This window comes from Cinclus cinclus, chromosome 4, assembly GCF_963662255.1.
Source record: "Cinclus cinclus chromosome 4, bCinCin1.1, whole genome shotgun sequence".
Classification (NCBI taxonomy): Eukaryota; Metazoa; Chordata; class Aves; order Passeriformes; family Cinclidae; genus Cinclus; species Cinclus cinclus.
Window position 1 is genome coordinate 45,333,064 of NC_085049.1, and position 20,889 is coordinate 45,353,952.

The window sequence follows — 20,889 nt, forward strand, 5'->3', positions numbered from 1 at the left end:
GATATCTTCCAGCACAGTGTGAACACATCCTAGAGACAGGTGGGAAGTCAGGGAGCATGCACAGGGACTAGTCCTCTCTTTGTTCTGATATATCTGATCTTGCTCAAGATTAACACCATCTGATGGGAGCAAACTGCTGCTCTGACCTACTTGTCCTGGTCCTGTTCTATCCTTGTCCAACTTTGCCAGCTTCTGTAAGTGTCTTCTGTTCCTGGTAGACACCAAGTTGATTTGCATGATAGGTCGAACTCTTGCCAGAAGTGCTTGAGAGTTCAGTACAACCAGGATGATGGTGTTTCTCATAGGGCCTTTATTTATGCAATAATTCGACATTGTTTGTACCTGTGAACATGAATTGTAGATTGTTGGGTTTGCTAAAATACTCCATTTACCATGCTAAGACAAACAGTTTACTGAGAGAAGTGCCTAAGAGAGCACATAATCCTGAAATATAATTTAATACAAATCAGAGTACATTGATGTTTGCCAAAGTGAGACAACAGATTAGATGAGGAGACGAAGTTCTTCTGGTAACCCATCCCAGCACTAGCTTCTTCAGAAGAAATGAACAGATTACTGTAGCTAACCTGGAGCTGGCCCACTGTGTGAAATGCTGGCTGTGTATTACAGATTGTATTGCATGACTTCAGAGCTGTAATTCCTAATTTAGCATGCATTTACATGTGTAGTAGACACCTCTGTAGGGCTTAACTGAAGCTCTTACCTACCTAATGGCTGCTGTGTGGTCACCCTTAGCCTCCATCAAATAAAGAACACAGCTACAGGGCCAGAGAGTGCTGGCAGAGTGAGTGAGAGAGGTAGCAAAATAATTGCTGTTTAGATATATAATGGAAAGATGGAAAGGTGAAAAGCAGCAGTATGCATTCTAGGCAGTAGCATTGGACAAGATGAGCAGAGCTGGATGATGAGAAGCTGGGAATGCTTTTAATGCTTAGCTGGGATGAAACAATCTGATGTCTGGGATGGGGGCAAAGAGCACTTTGGTCCAATACTTTAAGCCCTGGTGGAAGCTGTGTGAAGGTTTAGAGGGAGGAGGTATGGTGAGACTGGACTCTCAGTGCAGATTTGTGGTGGACACTTGAGACTCATCTCTAATTTCTGGCTTAAATTTCCTTACAGCTTGAAGCACAGCTCCTCAAGCTTATGTACTGTGAGGAGAGAGTTAGATAATGGGCCAGGCTTCCTTCACAGCTGCTGAAAACCCTTCCTATACATGCATTGCTGGGAGGAGTTTGGCCAAACTCCCCAGAAACTTGTACTGCTCTCCTGACTTTAACAAAAGTGCTATAGAGGAGAGCAGCAGTTACTTTTACTTTGTTTACAGCTGTGTGACTGGAGGTTTGGCTGTCCTTAAAATGTATTGTTTATACTTCAAAATGAGCCATTTATTTAAGTTAAGCTCATTGGTAAATTAAATACCTTGACAATTGCAGATGCAATTAGATTGAGAAACATTGAATTGAAAAGTGTGGCTTCAGCTACAAGAAGAGGGGATCTGAAGGAAAAAGGAAATGCTCCCAGAAGTTGCCTAAGGGTCATTCAGAAAATCGGACTGCCAGGCTAAGGGGCTGTTTATTCATGTATAATTTCACTCCATAGAGTCTTATTTTGTTGGTCAAAACTGAACATAGCAACCTGAATTGCCTGGAGACTTGTGGAGTGTCAAGGATGAGGTTGCACCAGAACACCTGGCTCCAAACTGTGATCAAATTTCAATAAGCTGCTGTCAGACACCAGTGTCACCTCATCTCATGGTGTGAAGAAGTCCTTCCATAGATGCCTGGAAAATCTGTGCTTGGCTTCTCTGCATAACTGGAATTCACATAATATGAATTTAAACAGTGCTTTCTTGGGTCAAGTCTCCTCCACTCCCTAAACTGATGGGATACATGTGCTGCTGTCTAGTGTCTTTGGAAGATTTGAGGGTGTGGCTCTGCTCAGGCCACGCCTATATCCAGCAGGAGGAGCCAATTTCCAGGCTGAAATAAAGCTGAAAGAAGCGCAAGTGGGGAGGGCAGTAGATTTTTATTCAAAGCCTACCCAGATGAGATAGTGTCCTGCTGGACATGATACCGGCTGGAAGGGCTCCTCACCTAAGTTGTTTGCTACAGGAGCAGGTAGGTCTGTTCATTCCCTTCCCAGGTTCAGGGAGTCCTAAAGCCTCCCAGGAGCCACTGGTGTTGCCAGTTACCATGGAGGAGAGGCTGGTTTGTTTTTTGAAGTGCAACCTTCTGAGCAAGGGTGGGCTTGCTGTCCATGCAGTCCACGCTGCTTTTGCTGGTTGTTGCAGACCTATAACTTTTGGTCCCCCCCGGTCCTGTTCTTTCAGTCCCTGAGCTACCTTGTCTCTCCCTTGTCTGTCCTCTACTTGGACACTGACTGATGGGAGAATGCTGGTGACATGCTCCAGACTGTGCTTTTGTAAATGTGGGTGAGAGCTAAACCCAAGGAGATATGGCTGCTTTGCTGGCCGACTTCAAGACTTCTTGCAGGAGTGATAGCTGAAAGGCAAGGTCACTATCAGCAGGTTTAGGGAGGTGGCTTGGTCATCCCTGGAGCAGCAGGAACCACCTAATGCTCGCTCAGGTTTGGTTAATTAAGAATGTGTGTGTTATATCTGGGAAGCATGGGAATGGGGAAAGGGTTGAGGAAGTGGGGAAAAGTTTTGGTAGGAGTTATGGGCCACTTTGTTGTCTGCCTGGGATGACTACAGCTTGTGCACTTCTAGCTGAAGATCTCCACAAGAGTGGAGCCCTAAGTTTAGTTGCACCTGCAGCTCCATCACCTCTTGAGAGTGCTGCAGCCCTGTCATCACTGGGGAGGCCCCCTGGGAGCCTCATTTGACAATAAACTATCACTGGGTATGCCAAATATGTGCTCCAAGGCTCAGCCATCCCATGCCAAGCTCATCAGCTGTTTTGGACCTTCCATTTTTAAAATGAAATTAAACATTTAATCCTTTTATTTTTTTCTACTCTTTAGTAGGATAGCTTCATCAGGAGTGGGGCAGAATATTGTCCTACACAAATGAGGAGCCTAATTTTTAAAGTCTTCCTCCTGTCAGTGAGAGGTGGTGGGCTGAATCTCTCCAGACTGAGAAAGGAATTGAGCCCACATCTTGCCTTTGAGCCACTTGAGTAGAAACCAACACTGTTGGCAGGTCTTACAGGGATGTCATGGACCTTAAACTGTTGGAGCAGACAAAGGCAGTAGAGTTCAGTGCATATCCAACTCACTCTTCTGATAACTTCAGTCCTTCCTCTAGTTATGTCTACACAGCTCACTGCCATATACATCCTGAGGCTCCCAGTTCTCCCTGTAAAAGTATTTCCCACAGGGTCACAGATTTCAAGCCTCAGATTTCAAGTCATAGATTTCAAGTATCGAGTCTGCCCTTCTGCACTTTCAGCAAATTTGTGTGAGAATCATGTTCAAGAGAAGACAAGAAGTTCAGTCAAACCCAGAGAAAGAACGGTCAAAATTTTCTTCCACTCTCCTCATTAGAAAATTCTACTATGGCTGTTTCTTTACTGTCCAGGTTTTCCCATAAGTCCTGCATCTCAAATGTTTGTGGAGCAGAAGTAATATTTTTCCCATCACTGAATGTCCTTTGCTGTGAAGTTGTCCCAGAATCTGTTGAAGGTGGTGGAGCATCAGTATTTGATGCTGTACTAGGACTATGGAAGCTTGGTAAACTCCATCGCTGAAGGTTTCTCTCATGATCTGTTATGAGACCAGCTATGTTACTAACCTGGGGCTCATGTTTGGGCTCTCCTATCACACTAGGAAGTGACTGATGCACCTCTGAACTTGAGAGGTATGGAGTCATTTCTGGGGGGAAAAAGTGTTGGTTCAGAAGAGCCACATTTGCCTCAGCTAGGATCCTTTGGAGCTTCTCTTCTGGCACGCTTGCAGAGCGTTCTGTTGGCACATCAGGTTCAGTCTCCTGGGCTTCAGAAATGATGACCTCAGGAACTGGCCTGGTTGTCTCAGATGAAGTGTCACTGTCATCAAACTGTGCCTCATTCCTTGAGGTTTCTGTTATGGGTCCTAGCTCTCGGCTACTATGAAGTTTGTTACTTCTGGTAACTCCTTCATATTTCTTCTTGAAGCTTGAGGTAGAGTGCCTCCCTCTTGTGTGCATTTCCTGCAGCTGTCTGATGTGCCCCTTTTCATCTGCTGGGAAAAACACGGAATTCTCACTCGTCTGCCGACTGTAGCGCTGGTGAGTTGGGTATGAAGGACCCTCATGGACGCTGAGAAACCTCTTGACTCTTCTCAAAACCGAATACTGTCTCTGGTGTTTTTCCTCTTCCCAAGGCCACTCTTCCCCATAGAGGAATTCAGTATCAGCGAGCCTGCCAAATAAAGCCAGGTAGTAGATGTCACTTAAATACAAGGAGCATTGGTTCTCTGTGCACAATTATCCCTCTGCCTTAAACATAGGACCCAAGGCCCTAGTGTGTCCCTAAAGAGAAGGAAGAAAAGGATGAGGGTGCCAGGAATGAATGTCTGTGCTTTTGAATCAGCCAGATCACAGAGAACTCTCCACATCCAGATGTCTCTTCTCCCAAGGACCAGGCTGGGAGGGCAGTCCCCTAGCCGTGGTTAGGCTTGTGCTCAGGGTGAGGTAAAGGGGAGAAAGAAACCATACTCAGTGCTGTAGTTACTTTTTCAGGAGAATCCTTCAGGCAAAAATAGCAACAGTGAAAATTACTGCTGGAAACGGAGGATGACAGTTTCAAAAAACCTTGAAATTACTCAGATGGCTAAATCTCACTTACTTAGTGGTGGTAGGTATCCCATTCCTGTAAACATTCAAGACCAGGTTAATCACTGCATTCTTAAACTGCTTTGGGAAACGTGCTCCAGATGTTAGCTTGAGGTGACTGGAGAAGACTTTGAATTTGGGTTCAAGTTTTATATATTTGCTTTGGACTTGGAAGAAATTTTAGAGCTTGTTTTTGAAGTTTGCGTAAGAATGATATTATTTTTGGAGATATTAACAGAGAAATGGTTCAGATGAGGAGATTAATAAAAAGTCAACACATCAGAGCTGTTTGCATTCCACAGGAACTGTCAGGGACCTACTTTTCATTCATTCCTTCCTTAATTTTGTGTGTGAAATACTTCTTATTAAAAAACTGTTTGCAGACTTAGTGATGTTTCTTCTTTGCCACCCTTACTCCCTAGAAATTTCCTTAAAATAAATTATATTCTATGAATTTTTCTTCTCTATGTTTTTTGCTTTCTTTACTTTTATTTTTGCCATCTTACAGTTTTTTTCAAGAGGGAAAGAACTTTTGAAAAGGCTGTGTGTTATAAAAGGAAATCATATAAACCATTGTCCTTTGTGGTAGAATGCATGCAAAAATGAAAAAATAAGAGGAAGAAAAATGAGAAAACCACAATTTTGAGGCCAAATGAAACCAAAAATTGAAGACATTTTGATATTTTGATAAAGGTGGGAAATGATAGGAAAAATAGAAATATCTTGAGATAATTTTTAAAGTTAAAAAAACAACTTTTGTAAAGTCTTAAAAAATGTTTTCAAATGAGAATATCTACTTGCCGCCTGGTATTTTTTCAGGTGTGATGGTATTTACACTTACTGGCCTGTCTATATTACATCATGTCAGAAGTATTTAAACTAACAGCTTCTAAGCTAACTGGCCTGTCTCTGATTCCTCATATAGATCCTGACAACGGGGCAATCCCATACCCTTTATTCCTTGTAACCGTTGTTCTTTGTTGATCTCTGCAAAAAATCCTCTTCATGCCTTCACAAAATCTGACCATTTCAACTTCCATGCCAGGATTATGAGCCAATGAAAAGGCATACAACATTTAAGATAATTCCTTGTTGGCCTTCACAAAAATCTGGACTGATTTCAACTGTTGTCTGCTAACTAAATGAACAAAGGAATAGCTGTTTTGCTAACTGGGGATACATGAAGAAGATGTAGCAAAGCAAGTGTTACTAAGAAAAGTCAGTCACTGTCTTCAGGTATCATCCCGTGCTCAGGGAGTATCAACAAATGTGTTCAGAGACTGTCCACAAACCCTCCCTGCAAACATCCTCTATTTATTGATTATACAATTTTAGATATGTGTGCACAGCTTGGATGAACACATGGACCACTGGAGACACCCTCCCGCCAACACCAGCCTGTCCACTCCCTCCTAACTTCTTTTTCCATTTCCATCTTCTCTTCCTGCAGTATTGTCAGACCCCACATCCCTGCACTGACTATCTGCCAATCAATGCAGACTTTCGGGGTGCTGATCTTTCTGATGGCATTAAGGACCTTTAGTGCCACTCACCCCATTTCAATAGTCGATCCAAGAAATGAAGGAATACAGTAATCAGCAGCTGCTTTTGTGTAGGGTGGCCGGGCAGAGGTATCATTCCAGTAAATATCTTTCTCCATCCTTGGCAAGTTCATGTGCATCTCATCCACCGCCAGAAGTGAAACCTTAATTTTTTTTTCATAAATCATTATCACTTTCAACATAGTGGAGTATATTAAATAGTCTACTTTATACTCCCTGGGCCAACATTTCTTTCAGAAACCTTTTAACATAAGCTGTGTATGATGGCCTGGGCATTCGGAAGAAAATCAGTATTATAAAATAAACCCCCCTATATCTGCCTACACTCATGAAAGCATAAATTTTATCATAACTTGAATCTTCTGTACTGCGAAGATATTTGTGCCATATTGAAGTCCTTCCCACACGTATAATGAATTAAATGTAATCCTTCATGTGCTATGGAAAGTCTGTGTGAAGTATTACACATGTGCTCCTTAAAATGTCCAGAGGTCAAGAATCTTCCTGATAGGCTTCATTGCCATTTTAAGACATTCTGAATTAAGTACGTGAGCATCCTTTCTAATAAATTTTACACAACAGGCTCTAAGGCACAGTAGAGTGAATATCCTGGCATGGTGCTAAAACAGAGAGCATCTTTGTCAATGTGAAGTCCTTTCCCATTCTTGCGCATAGCTGCATGGCTTACTTTGGTTACTTTGCTTAATCTGGTGGCTTATTTGGCCCCTGCTCCCCCTAACTCCTGGGCTCTGCTTTGCTAAAGTGGGGTCCAACATCAGCTCAGACAGCCCTGTGCTTGGTCTATGCAAGGGGAGCAGCAGGTGCTGTGGGACCTCCTCATGTCTCTGAGCTCCTTGACAGCACAACAGCCAGGGCTCTTTGGGAATCAGGGGTAACTGGAATAAAACTACCCTTGTCATCTCACAGCCCCTGTGACTGGGGATGCTGGCCCCTGTTCTGACCACAGATACTGCCGTGGGTGGCAGCATCCAAACATGAATCATGGTACTGGCCCTGCTTATTAGTTCAGCCCCCCCCTCCTTGGTGTTTTCACTATTTCTGCTGCCTTTCTTTTGAAAGGAATGTTCATATGCAATATTTTAATCTCAAGAGATTAGCAAAAGGTTTTTTATCTATGTGGGAATGACTTTTGGATTTTGCAGGATTGACCTACATTACATGTTTTTCCAGGCACAGAGTGGTCTTATAATTTAGTCAGCTGTTTGCATGTTTAGTCAGGCACTGTAAATGCCAAATACCAAAATCAAGATGAATTAGCTTGTGAAAACTAATCTGTGGATCACAGCCACAGGTAATCCTTCAGGGGAAAGAATATGTTTTGCCGGCACTTGGTGTCCTGATTTATTCCTCAATATAAGACATAGTGTTAGATGTAATGATAGCCTATGGTAGAGTAAAGCTGGAAGTAGACATAACAACAGCAACCTGTAAATTTCTGTCGATGCACCAGTTAGTTTCAAAATCATCATCATCTTCTCCAAATGGATTAATGAGTTGTTCAGCGACCTGGAAAGAAAACGAGACAGTGAAGAGAGGTTGGCATGCCATGTCAGGACTACTGTGCAGAGAAAGTAGGATTGGATTTTTTTCTCTCTCCCTGCCTGTCACTTGCAATCATATCTTGAGCTCCTGTGTGATGGTTCTGCCAGCCTAGCAAAGGAACAGCTTGCTTTCACTATAGATTCATATCTCTGTGCCTCACTGCTGCTGTCAATCATAATCGTCAGCTGGCCAACTGGGAGCTGAGACATGTCTGGGCCAAGGTAATTGTCACATCCAATACTCATTACCTTTCCTCACTGTTGTCATTGGCTCATTTAAATGAATGGTTTAGCAGCTAGAAGCTCTGTTATTTCACTGTTGTCTGCAAAAGTCCACCAGCCCATGGGGTCAGCATTCCCAAGCCTTGCAGCTGGAGTCTGCTGGAGGGAGTAGAGTTCATCTCTCCCCCTCAGCCCTCAGACCCTGCTTCTTTATCAGCATTAACCCCAATGGCAACCTTCCAAGGCTCTTGAGGAAAAGCAGCCTACAAAAAAATTTGACTCAAGTCAACTCTCTGCATCATGCCAGCCAAATCCCAGAGACAGAATCTGAGTGTGTTCTTTAATTCAGCCTGCTGGCTTGGGTTTCTGTACCTGAAGTGGTTGAAACTGCAGGGCAAAAGCTCATCCTGTGGAGGATACAAGGAAACCGTGAGCTCAGACACATTTGTAGAGAGGTACCTTAGTCTGGGAACTAGTCTGAAAAGGGAACTCTCTCTGGCTCCCCATAACCAGTGAAAAAACCCCCAGAGACTGTCTGATGGAGGAACAAAAAAGATTAAATAGAAAATTAAAAAAAAAAAAAATTAGGAAATTCAGACTACTTCTCTATTTCCTAGTTTTTTGGTACACTGACATTAAATATCCTCTCCCCTCCATTCTTTTCTCCCTCTGCTTATCTTTTTAAGCCCTGGTTTTGAAGCTGATTGCATTCTTGATAACGCTTCCAAGCCTTCCTTGTGGTCACCAGGGCCATGCACAGGAGCAGCAGTCAGGTCCTTGGTTTGATGTGGATATGGGTAAAGCAGCTGTGTGATTAAACAGTCCTGTTCATTAACCTCACTATGGACAGCTATGATCTAAGTAACTTGTGGCTGTAAGGCAGTTGCTCCCTGAATATTTTTCCTATGTGTCTCTTATGTGTCTCTAGGCTGTACCTGTGGATAAGCACTTGCTGACTCTCCGAGGCCACCACTTCCCAGGCCAGCACTGGCACACGACAGAAGAACTGCTGAGTAGATTAACACTACAGAAACACCTGTAAGGTGGGAGCAGTGAAAGGAGGCCTCTGCTGACACTCATGGTATTAAATTTTGGGTACAGCTATGAAAGTGCTGCAATAGAACACAGCCTGTATCCAGGGAAGATGTGGATCAGCTTTGTGTAAACCAGCAGACCACCACCCAAAATCCACCATAAAACCTATCACATGAGCTTGAAAAAGTGAGGACTGGGACAGAGCAAACAGTGGTGGTGGCTTTTTTTGGCTGACCTGGTCCTGGCATGCGAGACATGACTTTATTCTCAAGAAAGGAATGGAGTGCAGGACAGCTAAATTCAGTATTTGGACACTTAATCTGTCCCTGTAATGAAAATGGGGATCTAGAAGTGTCTTGTGTAAATGGGAAAATTTGGGCCTGTATTATAGGTGTAACAGACCAGGCTTGAGGCCAAGGAATGAGCTCAGTTTAATAACCCATAATTTCTGAGGAATTGCCAAGTTACTGGAAGTCAATACCTCAGGGCCCTTTTTGCTGCCTGGCAGCCAAAGTCCAACACACTCAGCAGGAAACTGGCTGTAACCTTCACAACAAAAATATCCTAACTTGGGGCACTGAAGGTTTGGACAAACCTCCAGTCTGAGGAAAGTCTGCTGATATTAAATTAACTTTTAAAAACTTATTCTCCTCCCTTTCATTTTCTTATGCAGAAGATTTTTCAGTTACAATGGCATCTCATACCTGCCACAGCCAGGAGTTGGCTGGGAGCTCTGAGCCTAACTGGAAGAGATGCTAGAAATATCATTGGGTGCTGAAGAAGGAAAACCCATTTCTCTCAGGAGCACCAGCAAGGCAGTCAAGAGGAACAGCTTACAGTTTTTTAACCCTCTAGTATAACTGGAAGACACTGCCTAGAGATAAAACCTCACTTTTCTTCAGGAGAAGTTGCTACCTTCACTATATCTCCTTTTCCTCTGTCTCCTGCTCCCATCCAGCCTAGTCCCTATGCAGCAAAATCCCTGTCCCCTTCATTTCCTAGGACACAATGCTAGAGGAGCTTGTCCTGCACGCACTTCACTTTTCCTCACAATCTGCCAGCTCAGTGCTCTGCCTTCTCTACTCTGCCCTTTGAAATTGCCTGTGGGAAGGTGTCTCTAAAGGTGACCAACTTTGTTCAATTTATATTCTAACAGAAAAGTTAGGTCTATGTTTCCAGCCAGTAATAGACACAAAAGGAAATCTAATGTACATGGACCCAAATGAAACTTTTTTCCAATTAGTCTGTTGCAGAGGAGAGAACCACTGTGATGTATTACTTAATTACTTAATATTGCTTAATTACTCAATGATCAGATTGACTGTGATATATTAGCCTAGCAGTCATCAACAGGGCAGCTGCTGATGGGCAGCATCCAATTCCACTATAACTCTTCTTTTTAATGAATATTTTTATGCAATGGAGTTCTAGCCAATATTGTCTGTCACTCTTTCATAGCCCTCTGGGACTGGGGACCTTTAACTGCCTGCATCTGATGAGGTTAACCTCAGAGAGTACCAGCTTTGATCATAAGAAGAAAGTATCATTCAGTCCATTTCAGCTGATGCCAGGTCTGCAGCCATAGCTCCTCACTGCAGAATGGAGTAGGAGAAAAGTTTTTTAACATATCTTTTCTGTCACTTTATAGTTTAGGTCCTGAGACCTTGAGTAATACTCCCTTGGGGAGTTGTGGCTGCATTGGTGCTACTGAAACAGGCTCTTTCAGATTCATGACCATTTCTTATCATACAGTCTGAGAGGTAGAATTAAAAATGTATTGCATGATGTTTCTATATGACCACAGAACACTTCAGGCTGAATTCACTTCTGGAGTAAATTCACTATTCATTGGTGATTTTACATGTGTGTTAAAGATCTGACACCTTGACCAGCCCCCCAAGGGCTCTCCCATCACCTGTCCAGAAAGCCAGTTTACCTTGAGCCATCCTGCGTAGAAGAAGAACTGCAGCAGTGTGAAGATTGGAATGTAAATATCTAAGTCATGTCCCTGATACCCTTGGTCAGTATCCAAAAATTGACGCCCTATCAGGCAGGCAAAGAAAAAGGTATAGACTGCAAGAGTAACAACCTGAAAAGAACAGAACTTCATTAAAATAATTAACTAATACAATCATAGGCATAAGGCAACACAAACCCAAAGGCTTTTGGGTCTGCCTTTTACCATATAATTTATAAATCTGTAGGAGGTACTGCAAATATAGAGGCCACAGGATTAATTATGGCCAGGAAGAACATTCAGGAAACAGAAAAACATTTCAGTGCTTCCCTCCCCTCTTCCAAATTATGCAAGATCTTCAAAACATCTCTTCATTAAATAAGCCTTAAATAGCCAGGCCTCCATGATCCTGTGTGAGTGAACCAGTGCTCAGTATCTCAGAGACTCTGGTTGGGACTATGAATGTTTTATGCCATGAATGTTTGGTACCAGCCCCCCTTCTATGGAAATTGCATTGTGAATTTTCTACAGGATGATAGCTCAGTACCTGGGTGTAGACCAGTGGAATTCCAACCCAATCATAACCAAACAAAAGGCTACACCAAGACCGGTACTTATTCATCTCCTAAAAGGGGAAAAAAAAAACCAACCAGCAGGAAACCACAAGATGCATGGGGTACAATTCTGAATTATAGATCTTTTGTTGCAGTTCATTTTTGCACATATAAAAGGACAGGAGAAAAGGAAGTATAGTATATATAAATTGGTACTATAACTGTACCCAGCACCTCATTTGAATATTGACTTGGTTTTTGGAGTTGGAGGGCTTAGTATACTTTGTATTTCTTCACAATTCATCTTCTGTTTCTATCTTATTCACAGTCTAGTGATACATGAAAAAGAATATATTACATCATAAAAAGGTTATTTTACCACTTAGTGAATATGCAGGTGATTATCTTCTCTGAAGCTGATAATAAAAATCTTCAAAATGCCAAACTATTCTCATTTCTCATATTTTTAGCAATGGAACAAGTATAAATTTAGAGTGATGTTACAATAATTTTTTACTCATCAATTTTTTGCTTCTTTCAATACCTTCTTACAAAATAATCCCAGTGAATGCTGCTGTGTGTGTTTAAATGTACATTGGTACACAAAGAAAAGTGGGATAAATCCTTAGTAAGGTCATTTAGATGGCACAGGAGATCCATTCATACTAAGTAAAACCAATTATGTAAGTGACAAGCAACATAGCAATTTCAGATCAGATTTTTATAGATTTCATTTTCCTACTTACATTCATCAGTGTCTGCAAATCCACACTGTCTCGAATTCTTCCCTCTTTTCGTGCCTTTGATGCCAAATTTCCGAACCAGACAAATGGGACCCAATATTTCAGGTGGGGAGACTTAAGTTCATCAAAAATTTTTCTTTCATATCTTGTCATAAAACCTGTTTACCAAATAACCAAAACAACCTTCATTTATTCTGTGCTTTCAGTACTATTGATACTATAAATTTGGAATATGTTTCTGTCTGTTTATGTAATATTTGTGTAGAACTCTGCTAACCACAACTTCTAATTGTAACTAGTAATGCCCTCTTAAAAAAAAAAAAATCCAGGACAGATCTTGCTTGAAAGAACTTCTTTTTGCTTTCACTACCTATGCTGAATTCCTCTTTACCAATATAGGCAATAATTTGCTATTACTGTGTTCTTATATCTAACTGCTGACATATAGTAGATACATAGAATACTAAGAATTGTACAAATTACTTTCCAGTTGTATATTCTACTTCCAGAAAAACAAGAAACTGGATATATAAATCAAGAAACACTTTTCAGCAGTGATGGCTTTCAGAAGCATTTAGACATATATTGTAAGGGCAGTTATATGACTTTCTGATTCTGATAATTTTTTGTTATATCTGCTAAGCAGTGAGCAAGCAACAGAGGATACAAGTGCATGCTTGAAACAGAGCCCAACAGAGTGTGTGCCTTCTGCCAGTGAAACACTTCCCTGACAGATTGTTCAATGTTTTCTCTGGAGTTTTGAAGGCATGCAAGAGATGAAGAGGGAATGATGCACAGAAATCCTGCTGCTAAGGGGACACCGGGCCAGGTGACATGCGGTGGGGCTGCAAGCTGAAGCTGCTCTCTGCCTGGCGATTTGCCTTGCTGGAGTGCTGGGAAGGTATTAGGTTTCCTGAAGAGTTCCCCTGCCTCGTGAATCCCTGCTTCCCCCTGCTGCAAGCAAGTCCAAGGTCACATAACCAGGGAGCCAGGGCTGTGTGTGACAAATCCTGCACCAGAGCCAGTTTCTGCCTGGGACTGGCAAGGGAGCAGCTGGCTTTTGGAGCAACACCTCTACCCCCTTAGGAAAGAAAGCTCTGCTCTGCTGTCCTCCTTCCACCCAGGCTTTGACAAAAACAACCCCAGGAAATTCACATTTTCCTTTGTCCAAATCCTGGATTTTCTGGTATTGGAGCAATCAACATGTTTGGAGGATCTTAGTTTTTGCTCAGCTGTGTGATATCTATCAGGGTGGGCATAAAGCTTCTTTTATTGTATTGACATTAGCTGTGAAATAAGACAAACTTAGTAACATGACAGCCCCAAAAATAGGGGGCTCAGCCAACCAATTACAAGTCTGAATGCTGAAAATTCAGTAAGGGAATTGACAGTAGATTCCAAGTAGTAACTAAGTTTATGCATAAGTAACTAAGAATATGTCCATTATGGCTAACATTGCTAAAGATACATGACACAGCAAACAAATAAATATATAAAAAATCAGTTGTGTTGCATAGAAATATGAATCAAATTAAAGGAGATTTGCTAAACACAGTTGTCTTAAATATTCTGTTGTTGAGGAAAATGTCACTATTGTACATTTGGCACAAGCCTACACATGAGGTATGAAATACTGCAACTACTGAGAAGGAAGGCAAAGACAGGATATAAAACACTGTGGAAGAGAAAATATTCAGCAGCAAGAAACAGTACTTGTGCAGTATCATAGAATTTCAGAGCAGAGTAAGATAAAGCTTTTAATAGTTCCTTGGGCATTTTGCAGCCACCTCTTATAATCAACTTCACAGAAATAATCAGGCAACCAGACAAATTAATTAACCAGACAAATTAACCTGCTAGTCATGACTCCTGACTCCTAAAAGTCAGTCTTTCAGGCTGCCTTTAGTTTTTGTCCAGCCAACCTGCTTATTACAGGACAAGAAAAGATGCTTCTGTCAGGCTGAAACACACAGACAAAAAACCAAAGAAATGAGTCTGGAGTAAAGACTGGACGCAAGTCCCTTGGAGGCTCTGGAAAGACACAGCCTGAAGGGGTTGCAAAGAACAGCAAGAATCAGTTCAGCTTTCCACTGAAACTGGGCGCCTTCTGTTCAGAAAGTTCAAATTGGCATTGAGGTGTTTGTGTTAATATTGATTAAATATTCTCTTTGAGGAATATTAATAATGCCTAGTATACTTATTACAGAAAATACCAGTTCTGGTTTGCTCTTACTGTTGGCAATACAGACAACATACAGTTCAGAATAGCTCGCTGTTATTGCAGTGGTGAAGAAACACTTTATATTCCATCAAATATAGGGGAGGATATCAAACTTCAGTTATTAAAATTACATGGCTTCTAAATATGGTCATGCTATTATTATTTAGGGTCTTCAAAGAATTAACCAAGAAACTCTAAAAACAAGAATACTGTTTTTGAGAAGCACTGGAAGATTAGAGCAGCTGTAGAAAATGGGAAATACTTGTCAAATATTGTGCCAATATCTTGAAAAGCATGGTCTAAGGAATTACAGGGCACTGAATCCTTGTGAAAGTATCAGAAGAGTAACATAGAGTACAATCAATAAATAATCAAAGGACACTAATGTGAACAGTGTCAGCCAAAGAGATCTTACAGGAAAATTACTGATGAGAACACAAGCTTGGCTGGAAAAAAATCACCCATGCTCTCCCTTAAGTGATTCAAAGAGTTTTCATTTCTCCTGTCAAGAGTCAATGATTTGAGACAAGACTGGTTCAGGTTATTCATATTAAATATTCTTTAAATACTAGTGGTTAAAAGAAGAAGGAATGATCAAGTAGATAAAAGTTTCATTTTCTGCTTCTGTGTTATATGGGAAAGGGTTAATTTAGGTGCTTCCTTCCAGTAGAGGATTTGGGACTGCAGTCTTCAGCCATCCATAGGTATTCATGTTGCTGAGTTCACACCTCATGTTTCCCTTCAGTGTTTCCCATCAGCTCTTTTGGGGTGCTCTCTGCTCAGCTGCTCACTCATTACTCTGTGTTTTAACACAGAGTAATGTTATGTGCTGTTAGTTTTCTGTTATGTTAGTTATGTTCTTGAGTATCCAACTTCCCTCTTGCATCTTGCAGCCAATGGGATTGCTGTGCTCAGGATGGCTGCGAGGCATTTGACACTTACAGCGCACGTGGTCCAGAAGCCAGCATCATAAAGGAGTGAATCTACATTGATCTACTGCCTACCATTCATAAAGAGTGTTTAAGCATGAAAAAGAGTCAGAAGGAAGGTCCTGCACTCAGGACTGTATCCTTTTGAGAGAGACTAGAGTTGGTGAAGCTCCTGAGTTTCATTCAAGCCTTTATGCAGTCTGCTAATAGGTTAACTATTGAGGGGGAAAGTATGTGTTCTTCTAATTAGAAAAAGAACCCAAACCTATTACAAAATCCAGTGAATAGAAGATAGCACTCTGCAAGTTGAGACTGAGAATGTCACTCTTCAGCAGCAAGTTTACTGTTGTGAATGTCTGTTCTCCTAGGATGTGGTGTAGTCTCCAGTATATCCATCAAAATTTTAAATCTGGTCCAATTATATTCCTAGAAGGTATTACAGCTCAGTCAGAAATTGCATCATGATAAAAGATGCTGCTAGCAAGTTTTAGTGCCTTGTGTTATGGATGAGTCAGACTAGATTATTGTGACACTATTCTCAAATCTAAAATCTATGAATTCAAGCAGTTCATTTGCTGAAAAAAATAAGGATGTAGCAATAGTTATGTCATGGCAGTTCTCAGTTTGACAGCAAAATGCAAAATCATCATTAAGTTGTTTCAATGATGACTGTGCTGTAAGTATCAGATTTGTGCTGTTCACATTCATATTAAATGCCTTCCTCCCATGCAGTCTGATATGCAATGCCACAGGGAGCTAGGAAGGAGATGATTGCAGAGTGTTGTCTAAGTCACTGGATGTCAATAGGAGCAAAACATACCCTGAAAAGCTTGGCACTGAATTAATAAAAATTATGCAGCACAATATGCATTAAAGCCTACAAAATAAATACTGAAATCCAGAGCTGAATACACACTATCTATACTTATATACACAGTTTATAGTAGAAGATTTTTCACTGGTAAAAAAAAAAAACTAACCATCAAAACTTACTTTCCAGTCTACAGTTTTGGTACAATGCTGTGACATTCTGTCTCTTTGGAACAGATTGTCTTTAGCAATAGGGAGGCAGAACTGGATTAGCTGCCTGGAAATGTTGTAATTTTCCAGTGTGTGGTAGAAGCAGATTGCTGGGGAGAGTGACAGAAGCTTCCTAGACCTCTCACAGGCTCAGGTAAACAGTGTTGCACAACTCAAGGAAGAGAGCTTTAAAATTCAATGAATCCAACATAGATGGTTTGGGGTTTTTTCAGTAAGATTGGTGAATTCTGCCTGGCATTTATTTTTTTAATATCCAAAGCTTCTCACACATATTTGAAATGTGTATATGTATATACACACTGCATATTTTAACTTGCTACATTTACTTACTAATCTCTGCCAAAGGAATAATTTTAAGAAATTCAAGACATTCAGTAGCAAATATGACTTCTATTTGGAACAGATCCCCATATCTTTGCATTGCTCTTCTACCTCTGACACTGACCATGCCAGTCAGAAGGCACAGCACCACACCTTGCCTTTAAGTATTGACCAGACAGTCCCTGATAGACAATCAAAGTATTACATGATTGAACTCTCTTCACCATCATTACACTCACCATATTATTGAAAGAAACAGAAAACAAAGACATGTTTAATACTTAGTATATTTATCCTTGAAAAACTAAGTTTAAGGTAAGTTTTCCAATATAAAGAAAAAATTCTTGGGGCTGAGGGCTTTTTTTGAGTACATCACAATACTTAAAATGTGCAGTCTATTTAAAATGCAGTTTACCTAAATAAAACTTGAGATGAAGCTGTACTTGTGAAGCACCTGCAGAGATTGGTCTCTGATACACTGGACCAAGTGATATCCCAGACATTGAGGCAATGCCATGTAACAAGTCACCTTTCCTACTGCATCATACTATATTGCAACTTTGGGTATTTTTGTGCTTTAGAGAATGTTGTACTAGCTCCCTATGCCTGAGTGTTTGGGGCAGGCCTATTGCCTCCATGGGGTCTAAAAGCAGATTCACATAAGAATGTCCAACTCATTTGATTTCTGTAGTGTTGCTAAAGACTTTAAGAACATTACAGATGCACTCCCAAGGTTATGTCATTTAAGTCACTAATGAGAAGGTGATTGCTTTGATGTGGGTTAGTATGAGGCCACATGGGGCCACAGGATAGCAAAACTGAGGCTGGCTCCTTCCCTCCCTGAGCCCTTACCTCTGAGGGAAAGGAAAGCAATTTTGGGGAGGCGAATAGCAGTACCTGCTCCTACCACGTGGTCCATGGTGGGGAACCTTTTGTACACAGCTGTGCTGACAGAGCGAAAGATCAGCAGGGATGTTAAATTCACATAACGCATGAGAGTCCTCCTTAACAAGCGCCCGTACTCATCTCTGCCCTGGACACAGCTGGAGATGAGCAACATCAGACGGTCTGGCCACGGCAAGTTCACAAACTGGTTCCACCAGCGATTCACCACCAAAGTAACATAGAAACCTGAGGGTTAGAAGGAAAAAAAAAAAATAGTCCAGTGCCTATCAGGATTTCAGTTACTTTAATTTTAGATTGCAGAGTGTCGTTCGTATCACTAAACTGCTACATTTCCCAGAATAAATGCAATAAGCCATGTCAAAACCCAGGATGCAATAAATACTAATTATTTATTGGACATTGCAATGTAACAGTGCATTCCAGATGAGTATCTCATACCCACAAATTTCCAAATTTTCTCTTCTGTAGTAAAACTTAAGGTGGGTTTAGTTCACTGGAAGATCAGGTACGAGGTATCAGTGCTAGTGGGCATGATCTTGATCTAGATATATGTATCTAGCTCTAGATATATGGAAACCTTTCTTGTTAGTATATTAAGAACTCGAGCATAAATGTTGATGTGACAAAAGCAACTTGAACTTGAGGAGACCTGTTGGAAGTGGATGATTTATTGTGAACCTCTAACCTCCCACATGCCCCTCAGTTCTGAAATGCTTCCATGCACCAACATTCGTTAAGTGCCTGAACAGAGACAGATTTGGAGAATAATTTCACATTTAACTGGTACTTACCAAGCACAAAAGTTACTGGGATTTGTTCAGCATATTTGTCACAGTAAATTGACAGTTTTTCAAAGAACCGTTTTTGGCTACCTGTAAGAAAAAATCTGCAGCAAAAATAAAATGTATCTGTCCTTCCATAGTATTCTGGCACTAGCTACTAAGTGCAAACATGTATAAATAATCAGATATGTGCACTGGGAGCAACCTTGGCTAATGCCCTCAAGCAAATTCTTAAAGGTAAAGGTCTGAACAGTTTTGGTAAGTATTAAAGAAGCTGGAGGAAACAACAGTATTTTCCCCTGGTCTTTGTGGTTTTCTCCGCTGACACTTCTAATTGGATCAATAAGTCTGGAGAATCAGTTTGCTGTCCCATACAGACCAAAGATGACAGCATGCTCTAAGTCTGCAAGTAGAGCTTACTCTCCTTTTTCAGAGTGGTATTTAATGGAAATGCTCAGGTCTGCTTGAATTGCAAAAGGTTACCAATCAAATTCCTCTCATTTGAAAACTTTACATTGTTGTAACAGGTTTTTTTATTCTTACTCCTATGAAGTTTTTCTTTTCCACAAGATTAAAATACAATTGTATTTATTTTGCAATCGAGAAAATATTCCCCAAATGGTAACAAATGGACCATGGTATCAGCTTCTACCCACAGGAAAAGATACCTGATGAAATACAACAAGCTTCAATACAATTTTTTTTTATTTGAATTACTCTTTGATTTCTTATAAAAGGAACGTATAACAAAGATTTGGTGGGGTTTGGTTATAACTGTGCAATAAAAACTGAGCACATATAGAAAGTTTTCTGTGGTGTATTTACCGTGGTCTTCAATTGCCTGACATTTCAATAAAACTAGATTAATTTTAACAACTGTGAGTCTTTGGTGTTCCTTTGGTGTTCTTTAATGCTATAATTTTCTTTCTTTGTTTCAGGTAGAGATTACTGAATAAAAAATTGTGATTAATCAGAGAAAAACTGAAGCTCATTTTCTCCTTGCTTCCAATAAAAACAGAGATCTAATTAGAGGTCATGGTAAGAACTGAAGCATAATTTTGATACTTCTGTATAATGTACTTCATCAATTAAAATTTCGCGGTACTAACTGATGCATTGCATCTGTCACACAGTGTTTACTTCACACCTTGGTGGAAAAAGCAATTCTTCTTCTAATGTGTTCCTCCCAGGTGCTGGCTGACATACAGATAATAACCATGTCTGGCTTCCATGTAGTTTTCCTTGGTTCTTTACAAGCTTAACAATCAAGTTTGCATGCTTTCCTAGCTTGAAGCAAAACTTTGCTTTTCCTGGCTATATAAGTTCACTCTAAAATTATTACCTCTCAGTATTGTTAAATTCCCACCAAGCAACCAAAGACAGAGTCCTGCAGAGAGAACAAAAGGTCTATACCTTTGATCTAAGGCAGGGAAGCACGCTTACAACTGACAGCTCAATGTCAGAATGACAAAAGCTGTATAACCTAGGCTAGCCCTGAGTTTTTATTTAGTCTAACTTCAGTAGGATGGTTGCTCAATGTTAGGCTAAAAGTAGAATCAGCTGAATATGATAAACAGTATTGACACTCTACGTATTTCCTCTGGAACCTTAAAGTAAACATGGAAAGGCAAGCACATTAGAAAATGTCCAAGGAAAAGACAATAAGAGTAACCTCCCCCCATCATTCATCAGCCTAACACTAGGAAGTCTGAAACTTCAGTACAACATTTAATGAGATGTGAATTGGAAAGGGTGTACCTGTATAATACACTTATCGCTGTGTAAAGAGTAGCAAAAACAATAAATTCTCTGTACAGCAATTTGTAGATGCTGCCTTTCCACCTTAGGAGTAATCTGTGAAATCCAAAGAAAGTGGCATTTGCTACTTTGCTGGAATAAGTGACTGTCATCGTCGTGGTAGGCTGGGCCTAGAAACAGCAGAAGAGAAGCAGGACACCAACAACATTTTAGACAGTGTATCCTAACCTGAATGTACCCTTGTATAGATAGATACATGGATATAAATGTAAATTTAAATATATAATAGTATGTGTACACAAATACACGGTGTTTGTATTCATACATACATAGAGAGAGAGAGAGAAAAATAAAAATCTTGCAGTTACAAGCCCTGTTGAAATCTGCAGATTGACTGGCACAAGGCTGTATTTGGGCTTTATGTCAATGACCACCCAAACCCAGCAGTTAGCACTGAATGTGCCCACCTTTTTGGGTGGCAGTGGCAGGGATGTTATGTCTCTG

At 40.7% G+C, this 20,889-nt stretch overlaps 1 protein-coding gene across 1 annotated transcript; it reads right to left on the reverse strand.

Annotated features, from left to right (window-relative positions):
• Window positions 1–3,496: 3,496 nt before the first annotated feature.
• On the reverse strand, window positions 3,497–20,537 carry BEST3 (bestrophin 3). Its single transcript, XM_062492507.1, has 9 exons — window positions 20,386–20,537; window positions 18,637–18,731; window positions 17,837–18,070; window positions 12,431–12,585; window positions 11,678–11,755; window positions 11,110–11,262; window positions 7,801–7,881; window positions 6,346–6,497; window positions 3,497–4,379 (listed from the first exon to the last, which is right to left on the reverse strand). Exons 1-9 carry the CDS (start codon window positions 20,535–20,537, stop codon window positions 3,497–3,499), a joined length of 1,983 nt encoding a protein of 660 aa, XP_062348491.1.
• Between the last annotated feature and the right edge of the window lie 352 nt (window positions 20,538–20,889).

Bases quoted from the DNA above. Each gene is read 5' to 3' on its own strand.
- BEST3 (XM_062492507.1), bottom strand. From the start codon at position 20,537: ATGACAGTCACTTATTCCAGCAAAGTAGCAAATGCCACTTTCTTTGGA. The intron at 12,586-17,836 runs GTACTGCTATTC...TTTGGTAAACAG, and splicing joins GGACCACGTGGTAGGAGCAG to GTTTTATGACAAGATATGAA. The intron at 6,498-7,800 runs GTTGCTGTTGTT...AAAAAAATTAAG, and splicing joins GCATCGACAGAAATTTACAG to GTTTCACTTCTGGCGGTGGA.